Source organism: Lytechinus pictus, chromosome 12 (genome assembly GCF_037042905.1).
Source record: "Lytechinus pictus isolate F3 Inbred chromosome 12, Lp3.0, whole genome shotgun sequence".
NCBI lineage: Eukaryota > Metazoa > Echinodermata > Echinoidea > Temnopleuroida > Toxopneustidae > Lytechinus > Lytechinus pictus.
This window is the reverse complement of record NC_087256.1, coordinates 267,269-292,258: the sequence shown is the minus strand read 5'-3', so window position 1 is coordinate 292,258 and position 24,990 is coordinate 267,269. Positions and strand designations below refer to the sequence as shown.

Here is a 24,990-nt window from a genome sequence, read left to right as displayed (position 1 = left end):
ATATAGGAGCGCCTTGAGCACCTAACAAGGTGGATATGTGCGCAATATAAATACCCTATATTATTATTATTATTATGTACACTCACTCTATGATTTGTATATTGACATTTTTATTGCTGAATAAATTGAAATTGATATTGTTGAAAATTTCCAACTTTCTTGAATACTCGTAGATTTATTTTCATTGAACTTTCACAAATATTTATTTTTTTCTGCTTTTATTAAAACGCATTCATCACTAGGGTGAACTTCCCCTTTAAACGCTTATTGTAATACAGAGGTAAGGCTGTGGTCTTTTTATAAGCAACCAGGGGCTTTTTGCAGATTGAGTCAAAGACAAGTTTATTTTCTGCCAAGCAAAAGCACATGTTTGGATTTGCGTTCATCTTCTAAGTTGAATTCAAACTTAACTATTTTTGTGATGGTTCCCAGAGGAATTTGCTTTACACCCCCTCCAAGGGACCAGGTAATGATGATTGCTGTATCATGTTTGTCTGGGTTGCAATCCTGGGTACACAAATTACCTAGGTCATGAGTGGCAGATGTATTTTGATACTTTTTAACAGACATGAATACTGCACAATTCAATGAAAATGTGTGCCCTTAAGCACTTACGTAGCTGTCATGAAAGTTGTCATTTCTTGGTCAAATGAACAGATAACTTCAATTGATAAATGCATTCACCATTACCATAGATGACTTAATGCCTAAATGCATATAGCACAAGTATCTCATGGTATAAAATGTCTGTAGTGTAGTTTGTAAATGTAACAATAACTTTATGTAAGTTTGAGATGTTTCATTAGGTTGTTGTCCTGAAATGTTTGTACAATATTATTCTCAAGCGTTACTGTCCATGGTATTGCAGTCTTTTATCCCGCATTTATAATACATTTTTGAAGAAGGTAAAAACAAATTAGATCAATACTTATGATCTGCAATACTAGTTTCTATGATAGATTTGCTCTAACCAAACATTTTTTGAGACTTTGGTAGCGTATTGATAAAGCTTTGTAATGTACTTTGTAATGATGTCCGGTTGTAGTTTTAAATGGACAAGAGGGCATTTAGGTAAGAATAGGATCTTGTTGGAAGTCCAAAAATTAATTCTGATGTTCAAACCAATGTGTTTGTTATTTCATTGTGTACATATATGTATGGAGTGTGAAATGTCATCCAGACTTATGTGGCAATAATGCTCTTTGAAGTTTGCATATGATTTGTTTTGTTAAAGTTTTGATTTTATGTCAATAAGTATTGCTATTCAACCTTGATTTTTTTTATTAATGTTTTGAAACATTAATTGATGATATACAGTCCTTTTAAGGACTACACTCAATCTATTCTCTAACTTCCACTTTCTCACCTGTCCATTTCACTTCTACCTGTCCACTTTTCTTAATCTTTCTAGGACTTCAACATAGTGTACTGTAAACCATTTCTGTGATTGAATTGAGAACACAATACTGCATTAACCCGTTTATAAAATATTTCCCAACAAATGGTATCAATTTGTTTTGGGATAAAATACTCTAAAAATTGTCTTATGATGTGAAATTACACATTGCTACAAAAAGACTTTCAGAATGATTGTTTAGGTGCAATTCATTTTCACATGGTATTTTGTTCATGATAAGAACCAAAAAGTGTAATTATTTTTATCTGAATGGGCATCCACAGAAGTCTTATAAAGGATGCAATTGATTTGAAGAAGTTTCATGTACATGTATTTGCAATTTGGCAAATTGTTTATTATGTACATGTTAAACTATGATGTAAAATTGTAGCGATGGTCTTTTCATATTTCCTAATCATTCAGTTATGAGTACATGTACTTCTTTCAAATTGAATATTTATATTGCCCAGTGTTTGTTTTCTTTCTTCAGAATCAATGTACATGTATCATAATGAGTGTGCAGAAGTATACAGGTTAAGTACATTATACATATTTAACTACTACTATCTTCCACTTACTAGAATGATGGTCACATATATGTCAAATGTCACATTCCAATTATATTGATATTATTTATGCATTATTTGTTACATGTTTGTACATATTGATGATACCATTGTATTGTGCATGTTGCTTCCACTCTAAAAAGTACATATAGCCCCACTATCTATTATTACATTCATGTGCTCACCTAGGTATTGTTGTGTTGGCAACTAATTAAACACTGTACTGACATTGCCATCTTCCTTGTTGATTTCCTTGCGAATGACATCATAAAAACTAATGTGATTGTCATCACGTCACTACCAGTCATCACGTCACTACCAATATAATTATCACTATTGTCATGGTTTTCATCATCATCGTTATCATGATCATCATAAAAAAATCAAAATCTCCATCGCCATCTTCATCAACACCACATCAACATCATCACCATCATCACTAGCAGTGGGTCCCTGATTGACCTGGGGTGGGGTTGCACTATTTCTTCCAAAACTCTGTGATAGGAAAGAAAAGGGTTATCACTCAATATCACAGCCCCCTCCCCAGCCTGTAACCAAATATTTTTTCCATATTGTCTTCTCAATTTTGTTTTCACATATTTTCCTCTTGATCCAAGTCAGATAAATAAGAACAAGCCAAAATTATTTCAGAGCCAGAGCATGGTATATGGGGCAAATTTATAAAGAAAATTTCAAATGAGTGAAATTGGTTACCCTTTTAACATGAAAATCTAATTTTTAGGTTGATTTGGAAATTCAAAATATGTTGCATTTTATAAATTTTCTTAATTTTTCCCTGGTTGGGGGAGGGGGCAGCCTCCACCATCCATATGTCAGAAATGACATCAACCAGACATGACCATTTTATTTTGACAGTCTGAGCCTTTTTCATACAAATATATTAAAAAAAACATTTTCATTGATTATGATAATAGTGTAGACTGCATTTCTCATTTATGAGATGATATGCAGTACAGATTTCATATTTGACATTTTGAACTATGTATCATTATTTGTACAGTTATTTATGTTTAAGATTGTTTTTGATACTGTGTTATTCCTTTCAGCAGTACTGATTTTTACTGTTTTTGTTACTTTGTTTTGCAGTGCAATGTCAATTCTATTTTGTAATACTGCATGGTATTTAGAGATGTGATATATACTTGTAAATGTAAACCTTTCACTAAAGACAGACCGGGGAATTCACCAAGCCATCAAATTGGTTGAAATAAAAGCTAAGAATAAAAATTATCAAATTTTACCATTTTATCTCCTTTGATGTCAGATCATCAGGGGAGTGTCATATGAATCATCTTGTCAGTGATTTTCACTCACCAATTTGCTCTAAGCCAATCAGATGCAAGGATTTCAGTAGCTTATAACAGGTGTCAGAGTTTAATCTGCCCAAGACCAAGTACATACCAATATTCAGTTGAGGTATAGAGAGAAGAAAATCTGACAAATATAAGAGTGGAAATTGTCAGGAAAATCATGTGTAAAGCATTTTTACATTGTTTTTCACAAAGCATGGATTGCATCTAATGATTGAACTGACCCAACACACTATTCCTGGATTTTTTTTATAAGAATGGTTGAAATTTCAAATACAGGTAAACATCTACAAGTTAAGTATTTGCCCAAGGCAAACCAAATTTTTTTAGACCAGGGCTCCGTAACACAAAGATTAGCGATCAATCGCTAAATGAAGTGACCAATCAAGATCAATTTTCCCCGCGCATTTGACGCAAAATACCGACCAGGAACCAATCAGAAGTCATCTTACATAATTTATCGCTAAGCTTTGTGTTATAGGGCCCAGATTATGCAAAACGGGTGTTACCGGAATATACACCAAAAATCAAATTTTTCCATAAGACAAACAGATTCAAGTTGGGGAAAAGCTACCTGTATTTGAATTTTCCTTGCTGTGATTATCATTTATTTTTATTGAAAAGTTGAACCATGTTTAGCTTGAATTGGAGCAGTGGCTGTGGGATATAGTTGGTACAATGTGTACAAATCAATCAGTGTAATGTAATTATTTTCATGAAGCTCTTTCAGTTCAGTAAGTTAAGAATCTATGAAATGAATGACTGTATCACTTTATATGTTATACAAACAATTTAACTATTTTCTCTTGTTTATAACTGACATCAATAAAAAAAAACACCAAACATGGAATTATTTTTTAAATGTTTTTTTGTACAGATAACTTTGTTTCTTTTTACAATGTTTAAACACATGAAAATAGTAAGAAATAAGAATACAACAATACATACAATATTTGCTGGTATTCACATTCATCATGAGGTCTAAATACCATATAAATCTAAAACTAACATGAAAATATATTTGAGGTAAAACAATCTCCATATTAAAAACTCAATATACAAGTATTTACAATCACTGTTGTACATGTGTATATATTATGTGAAGCAGTAGAGGCAGAGGAAAACAAAAATTCAACTAGTTTTTTGGGGAAAACCAAACTCTTTATGGGCACATCGTTTTGAAAGAAACTTGAGAAATCATATACATGCTCACATTTTACGGTCATATACAAGCTGAATTGGAAATATTTTTGAATTCTTAGTGTTCAACTGATGCTAGGGTAATTTCTAGTTTGAGTTTGATTTATTTATAATACAAAAATTGATCTACATCATGCAAATTACAACTTATCACTTTTAGAGGAAAAAAATGAAAAGATATATTAGAAATCCCAGACCTGCCTGAGTTCAGATTCTAACAGAACGTTTCAACCACTTTAGATAAGAACTTTTTCTGGAATACTAGTCACAATATTGTAGAGATACATGTACTAATATAAACACTCTTTGAAGTATCATTAGGACTATTACTGAGAAAAACATTCTTCTTGGTAAAGAAAGAAAAAAATTGGACAAAGACATAGCTAATTTTATTTTAAAAAATTCAGTGCTTTAGTCAGGTCAGTTTTCTATAAAGGCTATGTCATCAGAATAAATGAACACTTTGTTAAAAGACAATAAAAACAATTATGCCAATATTTGCACTGGAACACTATTGTTCCTCAAGTCTCTTTGTTTTTGGTAAAATCATTAAAAAGCAACCTAGCTGGCTGAAATGAATGTTATAATTCTAAAAGCTCCCTTTTACATCAATATAAAAATATACTTTTCCTATTAAAAAATGAATTGTACATTATTGAAAAAATGCATTTGATGTCCCTCTCGAAAAAAAATCAAATGTAACACATTTTTTAAAGAAAATGAAATAATGGATGATGAATTTAAAAATGTCAAAGCTGAAATGTTTTTAGTCATCTACAAATGGTAATGGTCTGAAAGATTTAAAAATGCATTTTTTTTCCCTTCCACATCCGACACACTTTTGCATAGAATTGACACATTCTTCATACAAAAATTGGCAGTAAAAAAAGTTGCAAAATCTCATTCTCTTAAAAAATATTGAGAAATCCCTCAACTTTGTAAAACTGAAATCTAATTACTCACTTAAGTGAATTTTCCTAATTAACCCTTACGCTACAGGAACCAAGTGGCACCTGTTCAAAGTCTATGGGAATTAGATAATACAGCATCCAAGGGGTTAATGATCAAGCATGAATGCTCAGCTGATGGATACCATCAATTAATCTTTTACTAAAAGCTGACGAGATAATACAAAATGAAAATAGTAAAAATTAATTTCTTCTGATTATCCAAGCTATTTTTTTCATGGTTTACAACCCATGGTATTCTTTGATGTAGAACGAAAAATTCAGTAAACTTAATAAAATTTTAAAAATGTCGTGACACGTTATTCCTTATCAATAATGTACAATACATATCACAAATTTCATCTGCAGGTACAAAGGAACTTGTCAATCTTCAATATACATGTAAAAAGCATGAATATTAAAGGAAAATGAAACCCTTGAAACTAGCTGAATCCATATCAAAGAGAAAAATCAAAGAAACATATTGTTGAAAGTTTGAGGAAGATTGAATGAATAATAAGAAAGTTATGAGCATTTGAATATTGAGATCACTAGTGCCATGTAGATCCTCCCATCGGCAATGCGACCTAGATCTGTGATATCACACACGTACAACTCCCTCATTACTTTAGTACTTATTTCACTTATATTCTCACTTTTATAGAGTCTATCACAAGGTTAGGTGTTTTCTTTATGAGATGACAAGTACAGAGGTTTCACAACATTATATCATTGATGAATCGTTTGTCATATGATTAGAATGAGCGAAAAGAGATGTTTTGGGGTATATTTTCAGTGTCCGAATGGGAGAGTTGTACGTGTGTGACATCACAGATCTTGGTCGCATTGCCAATGGGAGGATCTCCATAGCATTAGTGATCTCGACATTCAAATGCTCATAACTCTTTTATTGCAAGTCCTATTTTACTCAAAGTTTTGTTGATCTTATTCTTTGATTTTTCTGCTTTCACAAAAGCTAACTTGCTCCAAGAGTTTCATTCTCCTTTAAAGATATAACCGTTTTAAAGATATGTAACTTGATTGATGCAGTAATGAAATGCCTGAAGTAGCATGTCCTGATCATAAGAATTTGGAGACAAAAAACAATAAACTATAGAATGCATCACTTACATAGCAAATTCCAAATATGGCCTTCTATAAGGAAGAATTATACATATTATGGAAAGCTCAAATGACAACTAATCAACAAGCAAATGTTTCTCAAATAGATATGACTCTTGATTTAAAGACTGATAAGAATGCACTACAGAAATAAGACCATTGTGTGTGTAATGAACACAATACACATTCTTCACAAGCCCTGCATTGAATCATGTAACATTTGCAGACAATGTTTACGTTTGTGAAAGGCATACTTTGATCTCATTTATTGATGATACTTTGAACCAATCAGCTTTTCAGATTCTTATGTGAATGAGGGCATGGCTTTTCACCTACACGTAGTACTGTTGCTGGGAATCATTTCAAATGTACACCTTTGCAGAATGTTGACAATCTTTTTCATTCTCTATTTAATAAAATAACTCCATCCTCATTTATTTCTGTTTTTACGATATTTACAATAAAAAAAAATGCTGAAAGAATAACTGCTTACTAATGTATAATCCACCAGATGAATGAGATCGATGACTTCAATGTTTGCTAAACGTACATGTATGCTGCTGCAGTCAGGTCTTCTACACAAATGCAGACCTGCCAACCTCTGGGAATGAAAAATTGTATTCTGTGATAAAAAACCTGTATTTCATAATAAAAATGCGTGGCGCGCACACTTATCGCAACGCTCAAGCTGCATGGAAGCTAAAATGCTCACTGCTCTTGCAGATGAAAAAAAAAGCAACATTGAAACATGTTTATATCTCACCCTGGTTTTAACAAAATGATTGAAATAAAAACAAGTTACCTGAAATTACATTGATCCAATAACCATATTTGTGTAAGTTTTATGAAATAGAGACATATAGAGATGATTTTTCTCAATAACTTACAATTTTGTAAAAATCGTATTTTTTAAAGAAAAAACGTACCGTCGTATTTTGGTTGCAAAAACGTACTAAATACGCCAAAAACGTACTGGTTGGCAGCTCTGCAAATGTTGTGTATCGCTTTTTTTTTACTACACCAGTTTACTAGACTAGAATCTCTCCTGGGGCAAATCAAGTTTGAAAAGTAATTGCTTATACTCTTACTATCTCACAAAGTTCTAATCTAGAATGAGCAAGTTGACATGCTTCTTTTGTTACTTATCTGTCTTCATTTTAGTTCATGAAACAATCACAAGTCTTGGATAAATATCACATGCAATTTATTCATAGCATCACATCATCCTCAGAGATGAGTAACATGGATTCTATAGCACAAGATCTTCATCTTTAAGGAAACATTCATCCAGATTAAACTCATCAAATATGTTTGGCTTGTGAGGTTGCTTTGGAGGATAAGAGATGGAAGGTTTAGGATGTGTCAGGTTGTTGCTACTGATAACCTGAAAGGTATTGTTGTTTGGCATGGTGGATGATAAACATAGAGGATTGGTGTTGGTATGAAAGTATGACTGCTGAGTAACTACAACCCTCTGCAAAGCTGCTACTAAATCATTAGTGTTGAGAGGTGGTGAGGAGGGATAGGAGTCTGGTTCTGCTGGAGTGGCATTCGGTGTAGGAATCTTAACCATCGTAGAAGACATACTATCTGGGAAACCAGTCAAGGTGTTGTCTTCATCATCTTCAAGTTCTTGATAGCTTTCACCATCGGCTGTACTAGCCCTTGTCTCCATTGCTTCAATCTCTATGGTTGGTGTACAACGTTGACTGCTTTCATTGCTAGCCAGATAACAATCACTGATACTTGATGTCATGGATGTATTCATCAACTCACTCTCCATCTTCACTTCACATTCTGAGGAAGCTTGAGAAGAACTATCGTAATAAATCATGGCTTGCCTGCAAAAAATCAAAGAGGGAGATAAATATTCAAGAATTATAATCGAATAAAAAGAAAAATGAAACACATATAATTGAATAAAATATGTAATAAAACATTTTAATACTGATTTCTTTTTTATGCGCTTTTGATCAGAATCCCATAAAGAGTCTATAAACAAAAAATAGCAATTCCGAGGTTTTATGTACGTCCAAATATTCACTTTATGCATAAAATAATCACTCCAGCACCACCAATAGTGACAGAGGAATATAATAAACAAGTGGAACGCCTCTGGCAGTCTCGCCTGCATTACGCGATTTAATATAGCAGCAGTGCTAACTTTGAAAACTACTATAAAATAATCATTCACAAAAACACCATTCATATAATGACATAATACCACGTTCATCGACCATAAATGACATTTGAACGGTGACTTAAGACTTGTCAACTACACCCATGTCCACATTTCATTCACTCTATCCATAAACTTTCAAAGTTATGATGGCAATTCAACAATTACCCCAACATGGCCTAAGTTTATTGACCTTAACTGACCTTTGACCTTGGTTTTGTGACCTGAAACTCCAGGGGATGTTCAGTGATACTTGATTACTCTTATATCCCAAGTTTTATGAAGTAGATCCATAAGCTTTCAGAGTTAGGATGGTAATTCAACAAATACCCCTAACACGGCCAAAGTTCATTGACCTTTAATGACCTTTGACCATGGTCATGTGACCTGAAACTTGTACAGGATGCTCAGTGATACTTGATTACTCTTATGTCCAAGTTTTATGAACTAGATCCATAAACTTTCAGAGTTAGGATGGTAATTTAGCAAATACCCCCAACACGGCCAAAGTTCATTGACCTCAAATGACCATTGAGCATGGTCATGTGACCTGAAACTCTCACAGGATATTCAGTGGTACTTGATTAACCTAATGTACAAGTTTCATGAACTAGATCCGTAAATTTTCAAAGTTATGATGGTAATTCAACAAATACCCCCAACTTGGCCAAAGTTCATTGACCCTAAATGACCCTTGACCTTGGTCATGTGACCTGAAACTCAGGCAGGATGTTCACTAATACTTGATTAACCTTATGTCCAAATTTCATGAACTAGATCCATAAATGTTCAAAGTTATGATAGTAATTCAACAAATACCCTCAACTTGACCAAAGTTCATTGACCCTAAATGACCTTTGACCTTGGTCACGTGACCTGAAACTCAAGCAGGATGTTCACTAATACTTGATTAACCTTATGCCCAAGTTTCATGAACTAGGTCCATATACTTTTTAAGTTATGATGTCATTTCAAAAACTTAACCTTCGGTTAAGATTTTGAAAATAATTCTCCTAACATGGTCTAAGTTCATTGACCCTAAATGACCTTTGACCTTGGTCATGTGACCTGAAACTCAGGCAGGATATTAAGTAATACTTGATTAACCTTATGTTCAAGTTTCATGAACTAGGTCCATATACTTTCTAAGTTATGATGTAACTTCAAAAACTTAACCTTAGGTTAAGATTTGATGTTGATGCCGCCGCCGTCGCCGTCGGAAAAGCGGCGCCTATAGTCTCGCTCTGCTATGCAGGCGAGACAAAAATTGAAAGAAATGTAGCTACGTAACCATATAGTTAATATTTTCACCAAATTTTAGTTGTGCCTGCACTATCAGCTGAAATCAAGGAAAGGGGGCTACATTTGCAGCCCTAAACTTTACATGATCCCCGGCGCTTATTGAATGATTTCTTCATTACGAGAATCAATGTAATTTGTATCCAGCTGTCTATCAGTTATCAACCCATCGCTGGAGAACGTGCACAGATATGCTGCATGCCAAAACATGTGCTGACGCCACTTCACGCAGTAGAAAGAGACGGAGCCAACCTGCCAAGATCTTCGAACAGCAGCCAAAGCGTTCATGCATCGATAATCGTCGGAGCTTGGGCATTCATGACATGGCATCTGTGTACATGTACGTGTCGATAATATTGGTGTCAATGGGCAGCTTGTGCCATTCGCAGTCAGTACATATGTCCAAAAGCGCCCTCTTGATATGGGGATTGTGCACCTTTGGCCAGAGGATGTAAATGGAATGCAAACATGGAGCAGGAGTTTACCAATGCAACAATAAACCAAGAAAGGTTTCACAGTGGGAACAAGTCTGCCACTGTAATGCTTGGAATTGAGCCCATTGGATGTGAGGATGATATAATAAATAAAAAGTGCACACAGAGTATAGCGGTTCCATTTCTTTGAATATAGGATAAAAGAGCACTGTTGATTAAATGTCTTGCTAACAAGCATATGTGCTGTGGCCAGGGATCTCATTCCAGACTTTTATGTGTTTTAGACAGGGGCCTTGAACCACTCAGCCACAGCACCACCAATGTGTGATCATATGGTCAAGCTTTTTGCTGCAAAAATAGCTATAAAAACAAACAACCAATGTTAATATTGTCTAGTTTTGCAGCAGCATATACTGGCAGTACCTATAAATGTAAAGAATAGACTTGCTTACTTGGCCTTTGCAGTCTTGATGCTCATAAGTTCAGGGGGGTCAAACTCATGAAGTTTAATCCTCCATAGTTTGATCTGTTTGTCCCATGAACGACGACTTGTTAACTGAAATTTGTTTGGTGTGATGGGATGTTTACCCTTCATTCTGTTCCTCCTGTATACAAAGAGAGACACACACTAAGCATTAAACCTAATGGGATCAATATTTCATTCAATATCAAGTTCATTAAAAATGAAATTGTTTGTTGGACATTAGGATACTAAGGGTAGCTTTCTATTCTAAAAGATATCTAAATCTGTGAAAGCTCAGAGGGAACAACATAGTCTCACTGTTTGGATATCATATTAAACATAACATATATTTTATAAGATTTGTACAGTGCGTCCCAGAAAAAACGAAACCGAGATTTAGCGATGATTTATCATAACTTAATCATAAATAAAATAGACAAATGACCTACCAATGTAAAGCTTAGAATCTCCACTTCCATCTGATATTACTTAGATAATTCCTCATTCACGCATGAGTGAGCAAAAACAATTTAAAGAAAGGATACCAAAAACTCATTTGGCGGGGGGTATCTGAATTTCAAAGAGAAAATCACATGACTGAAAAGTTCAATATCTGCTCTTTTATTTGATACCTTAATCACAGAAAATGGTCAAGAAGTAAAAAAGTTATGATCCCTCGAAACAATTGCTTGTATTTCCATAATTTCATTAAATAAACGTGTTTTCACTGGTTTCCCACAGAAGCTATCGCACGGTAACAAAAGACTTAATGCATGGCTGATCGTCAACAAAACGGAATGTCGAGAGAGTTTTTTTTTAACGCTAGCCTGTAAAACCTCTTCATTTTATGAAATTATTGAAATTCAAGCCTTATTTCAAATAACCAGAACTTTGTTATTTCTTGACCATTTTCTGTAATTGAGGTATCAAATTAAAGAGCAGATATTGAACTTTTTAGTCATGTTGTTTTCTTTATAAAACCCAGATACGGCTTGCCAAGTGAGTTTTTGGTGTCCTTTTTTCAAATTGTTTTTGCTCACTCATGCGTGAATGAGGAATTATCTAATTAATACCAGATGAAAGAGGAGATTCTAACCTTTAAAATGGTAGGTCATTTGTCTATTGTATTTGTGATTAAGTTATGATAAATCATCGATAAATCTCGGTTTCGTTTTTTGTGGGACGCACTGTATTATTTGCTGATATTCACAAATCATATCATGGCAAATTATAATATTTAAAAACAAAGAAGACTCAAGTTTTCAAGCTTTTCTAGATGACAAATTAAATTTTCTATTTTTCTGGGCAGTTGACTTTAATTGAATTTCTGTTAATTCTTCATTAAATCAAATAAGACTAGTTTGATTTTGGTGAAAATTTCACATTTTACTAGACATCAAGTTTTTAACACAGAATATTGGGTTTAACCCTTATTAAAATTTGCGCAGCAGCATTGCAGCTAAATTTGGCGAGGGGGGGTCAAATTGACCCCCCCTCGCCAAATTTAGCTGCTATGCTGCTGCGCAAATTTTTTTGACTGCGCCGCTCGCGAACTTTTTACCTTGCACATCTTTTGAGACCAATTTTGCAACGCCTGGGGACACAGTTCCGAAATTACGCGATATTTTGTAAGCGCATGTCAGTGCCAAAAATTGCTCAAAAACGTGATTACGTGTACAAAGTTAATGCAAATTGTGTTTTTCAACCCAAAATTATAAATGTATGATTTTTACTTTTGTTGGTTTAGATGGATTTATTTCATGTTATTCAGGATCGCAAAAAGGGTCCCGACAAAGTTCATAGAAAAAAAACACAAAAAAACAAAGGTTTGAAAAAAGTAAAACAAAGAAATACATAAGAATGAAAAAACGATAAGATACATTAAAAAATTGATTATTTTCGGCACTTTTTTGTATGTTTTTGTTAGAAATGTAAAAATCTATATGTTCACAAAAAAAATAGCATTCTACAAGCTATACAAATTGAGTTAAAGGCAAAAAGCATACACAAAAAAAAAAATAGGGCAAATTTCATACGCTTATTTGTATAATTAATTAACAAAAATATAAGCAATTAATTTTGTGAAAATTTTAATACACAATCTTGCAGTTTACATCCGGCCCGTGCAAATTTTTGCGGCGATCGCGCAACCAACGACCAAGATCTGGGGGGGGGGGGGTTAAACCCCCCCCCCCCCCCCAGTATATGTTGGTCTGAAATAGCCCAATCAAGACAGGGTTAAGGATATTAGCCCTAGAAAAAGATCTAAATATCTCTCTCAAATTCCCATTGGTTTCAAGATAAAACATCATTAGGTATTAGGTATGAACGGAATCATAGTTCCCTCAAAGAATTTTTTCTGTACCTCTTGACCATTGTGACGTAGTTATCATAAGCTGCTGTGTTCTTGCCAAAGTCAATCTGCTTCTGCCTACGAATGAGGACATCTCGATCTGTCTCCAACTCTGGCTCACTCTTTGAAGTTCTGGAAAAGAAAAGATAATGATCTGCTTCATTTTGGGGCTTTAGGTAAAGGTTATCAAGAAAATTGGCAATGGTATTGTATGGTCTTTAACTGACTCAAGAGGGAAATTGGGTTTTAGTAAAGACCAAAGCCGTGAAGGATTAGATTCATCTTATGCAGGTGGTCCATGCTACTGTACTGCATCTTGAGGGAAGAATAGCTTTTAAGATTAGATGAAAAGTATATAATCTAATGCAAGGATAATATCAAACCATTGGATGAGGGCTACCAGTATTAATACACATACATGTATAGTAGATTGCAAGTGGAATGTTCACAACAGAAAATATATGAATATATCATGCTTTGTTCAAAGCATGGATTTGTCTGTGATACTAATAATTGTGACTTTGTTCCTCAGTACTAGCATGATCTGTACAGGATCACAAGGAATAATGTTCTGTGTGTATTGTATTGTCCCAGGTTGAGTCTATAAAAATATTTGCATCAGATTTAGTAGTTGCTGATCATGACATCCCCAAAGAGCAGAAATAAATGAATAAATAAGTTAATGAAATAGACCAGTAGAACAATAAAAATAAGAATTAATTAAGAATGAATAAAATATAATAAATAAATTAATTAACAAATAAAATCTTACTTGTTTTCCTGATCTTCACTGCTACAGGATCCAGACCCAGACCATAGCTCTAATCTTCTCCTGTATTGATGAAGATCTCTCTTAGCACGAGCTTCCTTTTCCTCAAATTCCTCAACCTGAATGGCCCAGTCCGTACTAGATTCAGAAACTCTACGGTACTTATGTGGCAGTCTTGTAGGGGTGCAGTTGTTACTGTAACAACAAATCAAAATGTAAGAGGATTTCTTGAGATTTCTTAGTCTTATTCTTTTGGATTTTGAAAAGATTTTCTGACAATGCTAGGACTCTCTCATTGAAACATGAATATTTGATTTCTATGGCCCATCAAATAAATGTGCTTTAAAATCACAATGTTTTAAGATCAAATACATAAACTGGTTCAAAATATATTCAGTATGAACCCTTGTATGAATTTTTATCTTGATGATTTATCGTGATGTGGCTCAGTGGATAAGTCCCTGGATTTTCAATCACAAAGGGTGGGGTTCAAACAAATCCCACCGCAGCACTTGTGTCCTTTGGCAAGGGCACAAATTGCCACTCTCATCCTCGAAGTAGTAAATGGGTACCTGTTAGGAAGAATTTCCTTGAATGCTCGAGTGCACGATTAGAGTAGTCATGTTAAGCCGGGGTAAAAGCATGCAGCACTATTAAAGAAACATTGGATTAAGTGCTACATAATGTTGCATATCACCATAAATTAATTTTCAAAAAGATTTACTAATTGATAAACACCAGTATGATTCTCGTTGTCACAAATCACAATGCTTAATCAATGGTGTGTGCAAAGGTGTCACGTATTGAAGAATAGGCAATTCTTCAAAAGCATTCTTAAAACCTCATCAGAAATGATTAACACTTGGGGATGTTAATGAATCAATTCATTTATTGTTATGTGAATTTGATTCGTATCTGAATCAAGCTTTTGAAAAATTAGTTATATATGTGCAATTTTCTTAATACTAACTTAACACCTTTGTTAAGAACTGATATGCCATTGATCAAGCATTTATTATGATTTGTGGTACATGTAGCTAGATTGTTAGATTGCAGAATCAAGATGTAGATTGGGATGGATGAGAAAAGTTAGCTTCTTTCGATCCTTCATGTACATGTAGCTGGTAGGAGTTTAATAATGAGAAATAAAAGGCAGGCTTGTGTCAGAACAGCAATGGTATATGGCTCAGATACATGGAACATGAAGAAAATAGACAAATGTATCTTGAGAAGAAGACAGATACCCATGATACAATTAAAGATATGTGGTGTTCTGAAGCTGAGTGGATGGAAAGGTTGTACTTGAATAGAAGAGAAGTTTGAGATGGATGGGCAACATGTTGGAAAGGGAAGATGATGAACCCGATAACATGGGAACTGGAAATGGATGATATTTAAAGGGATGATAAAAAATTACATGGATAGATATGATGATGAAGTAAAGCAGTAAGGTTGGTCTGAACGAGGAGGATCCTCAAAACAAAAGAGGGGGGGGGGGGAGTGTCATTATGGCATGAGAGCTAGTGTATCCTTCATTATATGGGAAACTACTGACTGAAATCAATGATAATAAAACAGAAGACTATTTACCTTTGATCATCACTACTTAGTGAAGGATATTCCTGTTCATCTACAGTAAAAGATGATTTCTTGTTAATATCTTTGTTCCATCCTCTGGCTCGGTCACAAGACCAACGGTGAGATCTCCTGTAAAACATCCAAACATTAAGAATTGATCAAACTCTGAAATTAATTGAGCTTAAACATTACCAAATGTTTAATTTTCCAGCTCATAATTGTGCCCCCCCAAAAAAAAATAAAAAAAAAATATCCAAATATTTATAATAATGCATGAAAGCACATTTAAAGACTTTAATTTTGAGGAATCAAACATAAAAAAAAAAAAAAAAAATTGATATGTATGGATCAAAAATTTGTTTAAAAACAGTGTTTCCATCATCTTTTTAACATGCAAATGTTATGATACCACTCAAGGTATATATCACCTATCTGATATATTCATTCTGATGTGTGCATATTTTTTTTCTCAATATCCAAACTGAAAGACTCCAAGGTCCAGATCATGGATGCCTATTTGACTGGCCTAAATGCCCCTCCAACATGTACATCTTAACTTGTTACTAAAATTCCAATTTGCACTATAACAGAGAATATCCAAGATTTGACATTGCCCTTCATGTACACATAGCTACATGTAGAATCATTGACTTCATGTAGAAATAACATACCATATATGTAAAGCTATGTTTAAAAAATCGTGAAATACTATTTAAAAATAAGTACTACAAATTCTTAAATTTGTACCGTTCATTCTGATCTATCTTTTGCTGCGAGTCCTTCCTTTCCTTGTCATCGTGATAGCTTCTCCTTTCTGATCTCTTATGGTTGGCATGACGACTTCTCTTAGAATCATCTCTTACATCACATCTATTTTCCTTCCTCTCATGTCTTTCATTTCTAGAATCCTCAGTTGACCTGGAAGCAAAAATCACAAATTATATAAGACCCCTTAATGACATGGAAATCAATGGTACAGACTGAACTCTAAGCATTTGTTCTTTAGATTAATGAAAAAAAAAGGATAATTAAAAACAAAAACAACTACCCACCAATAAGAACATACATGTACAAACTTGAGTTTCAACCAATGAAATGTGCGTATCACTCGGGACTGACTTTTGATTTTATTTTAGTTGCATTTAAATGCAACTATTTCTGCAACCGGACCCAGCCTTTTCCAATGTGTCTGCTATATGTAGTAAAATAGATTCAGTATTCCTACATGTTCACTTTACTGAAGCTGAAATGCATCTACTGTAGGTGCCTTACAGGTGATTTCACCCTGTAAATATGGATTTCCTAGGGAAATCCATCTTTGTTTACATCTGTCTCATATACATATATGGGAGGCAGTTCAAGGCTCCATGATGAAGAAGTATATGTCAAAATATTTAAAAAACATCATCATGGAGTCCTCAAGGCTAGGGTGCTGTACACTTTTGACTTTAGGTACCCCCAGACGAAGACAGGCAGACACTTCGCAGGGCCATGGCAGCAATGCTCCATCGAGCTCAGAAAAAGACAGAAGTGCATCAAGAAAAATGGACATGTGGAAGATTGAACTCGAAGGCGGAAGCTTTGTCCAAGTTGTGGCCAAAATGACAATGAAAAGGAACTTTTATTTCAGTGAAGATAATTCATAGATTTACTGGTTCTCTTGTTTATTTTTCTTAATAAACATAGGCCTACAAATAAACTTTACGCTCATTATGTTTGTGTGAATTCTTTTGTCTGTTTCAGCAGGTAATTACCTGACTTGGCACAAATGGGTTTTGACACTTTTTTCAAACAATAAATTATAATGGCTGTTTTGCACTCAACCATAACAACATTGAAACAAATTTTACCAAGTGACAGAGGAATATTTACTCTATCCATACATGGTAGAAATTCTCTCTGAGTCCCACATTTTAAAAATGTCATGAATCGATAACAAAAAAACTCTAGATTGTAAAACGAGAAAACAACGGATACGACGTCCTTGTTTAACTAACTTTTTTAGAACTTGGTCCTATGAGATAGAAGTAGTTATGGTCACGTATTGTATTACCGGACACTATCATGATTCTGGACGCGCATATTACTGCGTACGAAAACAATTTCATGCCGTAAGACTTCCGCAATTCAATTTCACAGAGCAATACATAGAACAAGATTGCAAAAACAAGGCGAAAAAATCCAACTTTTACCCTATTTATCTCTAAAATGACAAAAAATGCTTAAAATATCATATAACAAAGTTTTGTATTAACAATTGATATATTTTCTGATGGAAATATGTGCCTGATTAATTTGCCGAATTTCAATCTCGTCCGCTCGCTCCTTCGATCGAATGTTGAGCCTGAAGTGTGGTGTATTGTGGGTGATCGTCGACAGCTAGTTCTCAAGGTACCCGTGCGCGAGGTACCATGATTGGAGCCTAGCCATCGACGCACAGCGATCAACAGCGCATCGATAGAACATGAGCGTTACGATACGAACGAGCATAAAATTGGAAAGTGCCATGTAACATGTAGCTAACAGGGAAAGGTAGTTTTCAAACACGAGTTTATTAGTATTACCAACTTCTGCTCAGATTCGATATGAATAGAGCAAACAAAAGCTTAGAATTTATGCATGATATGAATTATGATATATGAAGAAACAAGTGGAACGCCTCTGGCAGTCTCGCCTGCATTACGCAATTTAATATAGCAGCAGTGCTAACTTTGAAAACTACTATAAAATAATCATTCACAAAAACATCATTCATATAATGACATAATACCACGTTCATTGACCATAAATGACATTTGAACGGAGACTTAAGACTGTCAACTACACCCATGTCCACATTTCATTCACTCTATCCATAAACTTTTAAAGTTATGATGGCACTTCAACAATAACCCCAACATGGCCTAAGTTTATTGACCTTAACTGACCTTTGACTTGGTTTTGTGACCTGAAACTTACAGGGGGTGTTCAGTGATGCTTGATTACTCTTATATCCCAAGTTTTATGAACTAGATCCATAAACTTTCAGAGTTAGGATGGTAATTCAACAAATACCCCAACACGGCCAAAGTTCATTGACCTTTAATGACCTTTGACCATGGTCATGTGACCTGAAACTCGTACAGGACGTTCAGTGATACTTGATTACTCTTATGTCCAAGTTTTATGAACTAGATCCATAAACTTTCAGAGTTAGGATGGTAATTTAACATATACCCCCAACACGGCCAAAGTTCATTGACCTTAAATGACCATTGACCATGGTCAAGTGACCTGAAACTCGCACAGGATATTCAGTGGTAATTGATTAACCTAATGTCCAAGTTTCATGAACTAAATCCATAAATTTTCAAAGTTATGATGGTAATTCAACAAATACCCCCAACTTGGCCAAAGTTCATTGACCCTAAATGACCTTTGACCTTGGTCATGTGACCTGAAACTCAGGCAGGATGTTCACTAATACTTGATTAACCTTATGTCCAAGTTTCATGGACTAGATCCATAAATTTTCAAAGTTATGATAGTAATTCAACAAATACCCCCCACTTGACCAAAGTTCATTGACCCTAAATGACCTTTGACCTTGGTCACGTGACCTGAAACTCGAGCAGGATGTTCACTTATACTTGATTAACCTTATGCCCAAGTTTCATGAACTAGGTCCATATACTTTCTAAGTTATGATGTCATTTCAAAAACTTAACCTTCGGTTAAGATTTTGAAAATAATTTTCCCAACATGGTCTAAGTTCATTGACCCTAAATGACCTTTGACCTTGGTCATGTGACCTGAAACTCAGGCAGGATGTTCAGTAATACTTGATTAACCTTATGTACAAGTTTCATGAACTAGGTCCATATACTTTCTAAGTTATGATGTCATTTCAAAAACTTAACCTTAGGTTAAGATTTGATGTTGACGCCGCCGTCGGAAAAGCGGCGCCTATAGTCTCGCTCTGCTATGCAGGCGAGACAAAAATCACCCAAATTCTTTCTTACATCATTATAAATTATAATCAAGGATATCTTTACCCGTCCGGCGCGCGTCCGGAATCATGATGTAATTTGTCACTCACGAAAATAACTGTTTTTCGTGGAGGGGTATGCGACAAGTGCGATGCAAGGAAAACGGATGGTAAATGTAAAATAATTTTATCATGTTGGCCTTCTTAAAATCTTAATTTCCATAATATTATTTTAGAATAGCAAGTGCAAATTTTTCTTGATTACAAATTGTAATTTGTATTTCCTCGACAATCATGCTACTTTTGCTAGTTGTCATTTTTAAAGCACTGAAATAAAGGTGTCCGGTAAGGATACACCATGTAGGTTTTACACTGCCATATTATGATATTACAATTAGGCCTACCGTAAAATACATGGATACGTACTGATGAAGTGGATACATGGATACGAGGCAAAATACTTAATTTAAAAAGTGTATAATTTTTTCTGACTCGGCACTGCACTGACACCGTCTGTATTTTTGTAATTGTATGTCTAACGTTATGCATGTTATGATATGATTCGAATCAACATTTTCTGTGGTGGACTTGACCTTGTTCTTTATTCAATTTATTAAACTAGGCCTAGGTCTAGATCTATAATATAAACATCGGTTGTTAGATTTAACATCTAGGCCCTATTCTTACCTTTTTTTATTTGTGGTATTGTGATAACGATGTGACCTCCCCGACGATGTCCTCTCATTGGAACCCGCTCTGTACCTTGGCCTTCCTCCGCCAGACGACCCAGCCGGGCGGGTACGGGACGTTGTGCCCCTTTCATTCCCTTCGTAATCGTATCGGTCTCTCACTCCAAGTTGATTTCTCGGCCTCGCGCTGGCACTGAAGCGATTGTCGAAAATGTCATGACGATCTTGGACTTGGACATTGTCCATACTAACAGTAACACATTCTTTCGAGTTCAAACATGACATTATGCTATTATTAATCTGAAAACCACCCTATAACGTTTAATGGTATAAAATGGAGGCTTCTGATAGTATAAAAATGTCAAAATAAGTTGACAACTTCTTCACCAGCGAGTCAGCATCAGAACTGTATCCAAACCGTGTACGTTTCCCGCGAAACAACAAAAACGAACCCGATTGAAATTTCGCGCGAAATATTGTTTCCGCCCAACGCTAATGAATATTCATGACGCGACGGTCGCAAACTGAACGCGAGAGGACGTCTCGACGTCAAAATGGGCGCAAACAAAACGCGCGACCGGAAATTTTTGAAAAATTGACATGAAAATAGGGCACTGGCATAGGCGGCGGAAGCGGGGAGGACGTGCCCCCCCCTAAATTTTGGGTGGGGGGACGGTCCCCCCTTAAATTTTTAGTTGACCTTTTTTTTTTTTTTTTTTTTTTGCTTGTTTGTCAATTTTTTTTCTGCGTCCCCCCTAAAATTTTTGGTTGATAACTTTTTTTTTTTTTTTGCTTGTCAAAAAAATTTTGTGGTCCCCCCTAAAATTTTTGGCTTCCGCCGCCAATGGGCACTGGAACGATTTTTTTTTTACAGGGGGTGCTGAATTATATTTGACAAGCGAAAAAAAAAAAAAAAAAAAAAAAAGAGAATGGGTTTTGACTATACAATGTAGGTCAGTTTGGTCCACAGAGATTTGACAGCTAAGCAAAAACAAAACAAATGTTTAGGGTTAGTTTTATCTCTCAATGTTTCTCAAATGTATGCTTAAATTATAAAGAGAAATTAAAAAAGAATGGAGCAAACTTTAAACTACTGTCGAACTAGAAATCTTTCTCTAATTGGTAGAGTCTGTGTTGTCAAAACTCTTATTTTGCCACAGTTATCTTCTTTCCGTTCATTCTGTTAAATTACCCAAAGCCTTTAAAAAAAATCAAATTATTATTATTTTGGAATGGAGGCAAGGATAGAGTTCAACGTAAGATAATGTGTAATGATTATACTCAGGCTGGACTTAGAATGATTGACCCTTTTTCTTATTTATTTATTTATTTATTTATTTATTTCAAATATTTAAAAGAAGGGTAGCTCAATCAGCAACAAGCTGGTTTTCGTTGAGGCCCTTCGTGAACAAACACAAATATAAAACATGGTAACATATTCAAATATAAACAAAGAATAGAGCATAAATACTAATATTGAAAAAAAAAATGAAATGAAATAAGCATAATTAACTATGGAAAATAACAGAACAAATAAAATATGATACTGTACAGATGTTACCTAAAACTAAACGAAAACATTATATATACATGAAAAGAGATAAAATATGTACAGAATGAGGAGAAAGAATAAAATAGATTCCACCATTAGTCCCTATTACATATTAAAGGTTTTTTCCCATTTAGCCATTTCCCGTTTGAACTGTTTAATGTTTTCTATGAATCGGAGGTGTTTGGGTAGTTTATTCCAATGTAATGGGCCTGTGACAAAAAATGATTTCTGATAAAAGGTTGTACGAGCATATGGCACCCTGATTATCATCTTATTTGTGCTTCTAGTTGTTCGGGATGATATTTTCTCTATATAAATAAACTTATCACAAAGCACATGGGGAGCAGCTTCGTGTAAACATTTATGAACCATTAAGCGAGATGCTCTAAAAAAAGACATTGCGTATTTTGGGCCAGGATAATATTTTGAAAATTTGTTCAGATGGAGTTTCCCAAGAGAAGTTAGATACCATGTATGCTGCCCTCTCATGTAATCTCTCTAACTTACTGTGATTAATTTCAGATCTTTCCGACCAGACGGTACAGCAATACATTATATGGGGCATTACAAAAGCCCAATACAACTTATTCAATTGTGCTTTATCAAAATACTGTTTACAGCGGCGAATAGTTCCTAGTTTTTGTTTTGCAATTAAAGATATACTGTCAACGTGTTTTTTAAAGTCGAGATTGTTATCTATGATAACTCCTAAACATTTATATTCATTTACACATTCCAATTGACATCCATTTAACACTATCGATAGCATATTGCTGTCTAGTGACCTTAGCTTTTGTTTTGATCCTAGTAGCATCGTTTTGGTCTTGTCACTATTCAAAATCAACTTGTTTTTATTGAGCCAAGAGTCCAAATCCCTAAGAGCTTTTGACAGTTTTAGCTCAACCTCTTGCTTCGATCCCCCCCAAACAGAAATAGTAGTATAGTCAGCATACATTTAAACGGTGCCATTTGGTATAGCGTTTGGGAGATCATTAATGAATAAAGTGAAAAGTATCGGGGCTAAGATCGAACCCTGTGGCACACCCATTGTAATGTTTCGTAGAGTAGATTTTTCTTTTCGTAAAGATACATATTGTTGGCGGTTTTTCAAGTAAGAATCAAACCATTTGATGACACTAGGTGAGAATCCATATTGATATAATTTATCTAATAGTAGGGAGTGGTTAACCGTATCAAATACACGTCGAAGGTCTATAAAAGCTATACCATTTAGGTGTCCTTTATCTACATTCTCTGACCATTGATTCACCATGCATAATAAAGCTGTTTCGCATAAATGCTTAGGGCGAAACCCAAACTGATTCTTATATAAGTAGTCTTTCTGAGATATATAATCAAATACGTTTAAATACACTGCCCTTTCGATTATTTTAGATAAAATCGGCAGTATAGATACAGGCCTGTAATTTTTCAGTGTGGCTGAATCCCCTCCTTTTGGAATCGGTTGGACTCTGGCTATTTTCCAAGCATCAGGGTATACAGAAGACTTTAAGGACAGATTCAATATATATACTAAGCTTCCAATTACACAAGGAATATCACAAATATATTTCAGTATTTTGACGGAGAGTTGGTCATATCCAGTTGCTTTTTTGCAACTATAAGATTTTATCTCTTTGATGACGAAATCTATAGAAATAATAGAGAAATTAAACAAATCACTTTTTGTCTGCTTTTCCGAATTTTCTTCATTAATGTGTTCACACTCTTTGGAATTCTCAACACTTTGTTCAAAATTGTTAGTGAGTTCCTGAACTGAGTCAATAAAATATGTATTGAAGAGCTCAACAATTTCTCTCAAGTCAGATATTTCGGCATCGTTTACGTTCAATGTCATATTTTTAGGTTGCTTTTTCTTAGTCAGACGCCGCATAACATCCCACAGTGCATTTGCGTTACCTGATTTAACATCTAATAAAGAGGTAATATATGATTTTTTAAGCTTATTGAGTTCCCTTGTCACCAGGTTTCTATACCTTTTATATTGATTCCAAAGATATGATGACGACAGTTTGATTGCTTTTTCATGTAAGTAATCCCTTGTATTCATCAATGCAATTACATCACCTGTCACCCACGGACACGCCTTGTTTCGTATACGTTTTCTTTTGTATGGTGCACATTTGTTTATAATTTCCATCAGCGGCTTGTACCATATGTCCCATGCACAGTTTACATCTTCACATTGATATACATCTTCAAAATGAACTTGGGATAATAAAGACTGAAATTCAGAGAATTCAAAGCCTTTGAAATCCCTCCATTCTATAATATTTTCTTTTTGATTAATATCAGTATCACCGAAGACAGTAAAAATCATAATAGTGATCACTGAAAGATGTTTTTATTACTCCATTCATTGAGTGGTTGTCTATATCAGTGGAATATATAAGATCAATAATAGTTTGTGACGTTGTCGTCACTCGTGTTGGTATATCAGTTAATTGATCAAACAAAAAACCAGTCATGATTTAATCAAGAGATCGAGACAAAGAATCAATATAGCATGGAGACATATCACAGTTCAGATCTCCAAGTATATAATTTTTACATCTGTGTTTGTAATAGCTTGATTTAACATTCTGTTCAATAAATTAAAAAAAATAGACGCCGAGTTCGGTGGTCTGTATATAACACATATAAGCATTGTTTTTTAGTGTTTTATTGACAGTTTAACCCAAAGAGCTTCAATATCGTCACACACGATATAATTTTCATATACAAACAATTTATGTCATCTTTCACGTAAAGTGCTACACCTCCTCCATGTCGATTGCGGTCTTTGCGGAAAACATTGTAGTGTTCAATATCTAATTCAGAATCAGATATTGTACCATCACATTTTGTCTCCGAGATGGCAACAACATGGAAAGGATGATTTCGTAGGAAAATTTTAAGTTCAGATAGCTTTGACACTAGTGAATTTATATTAATGTGACATAACTTTAAACCCTTCTTTGGAAGAAATCTATACAATTTGGGTTCCGAAATATTTACATGTATGGGCCCAATTTACATCATGTTGTGAGTAAAATGAAAAAGTACTCATAGAGCTGTTTTCATCACAATTGTTAACATTTAACTGTGAGGATTGTTTAGAAGGTTCTTTGCTGTCGTGAGACAG

General features: G+C 34.5%; 1 protein-coding gene across 2 annotated transcripts; it reads right to left on the bottom strand.

Moving 5' to 3' along the window:
- Positions 1-4,171: 4,171 nt before the first annotated feature.
- Positions 4,172-20,859, bottom strand: LOC129273304 (uncharacterized). Of its 2 annotated transcripts, XR_010295328.1 has the most exons (8): positions 20,292-20,859; positions 16,385-16,555; positions 15,650-15,766; positions 14,063-14,254; positions 13,303-13,422; positions 10,927-11,079; positions 6,459-8,403; positions 4,172-5,876 (listed from the first exon to the last, which is right to left on the bottom strand). XR_010295328.1 is itself a non-coding variant. In XM_054910318.2 (7 exons), the coding sequence occupies exons 1-7, from the start codon at positions 20,576-20,578 to the stop codon at positions 7,812-7,814; spliced, it is 1,632 nt and encodes a 543-aa protein (XP_054766293.2). In that variant the 5' UTR covers positions 20,579-20,859; the 3' UTR covers positions 4,172-7,811. The 2 variants fall into 2 exon arrangements, 1 of the variants encoding a protein (XP_054766293.2); XM_054910318.2 differs by having other exon boundaries at positions 4,172-8,403.
- Positions 20,860-24,990: the final 4,131 nt, after the last annotated feature.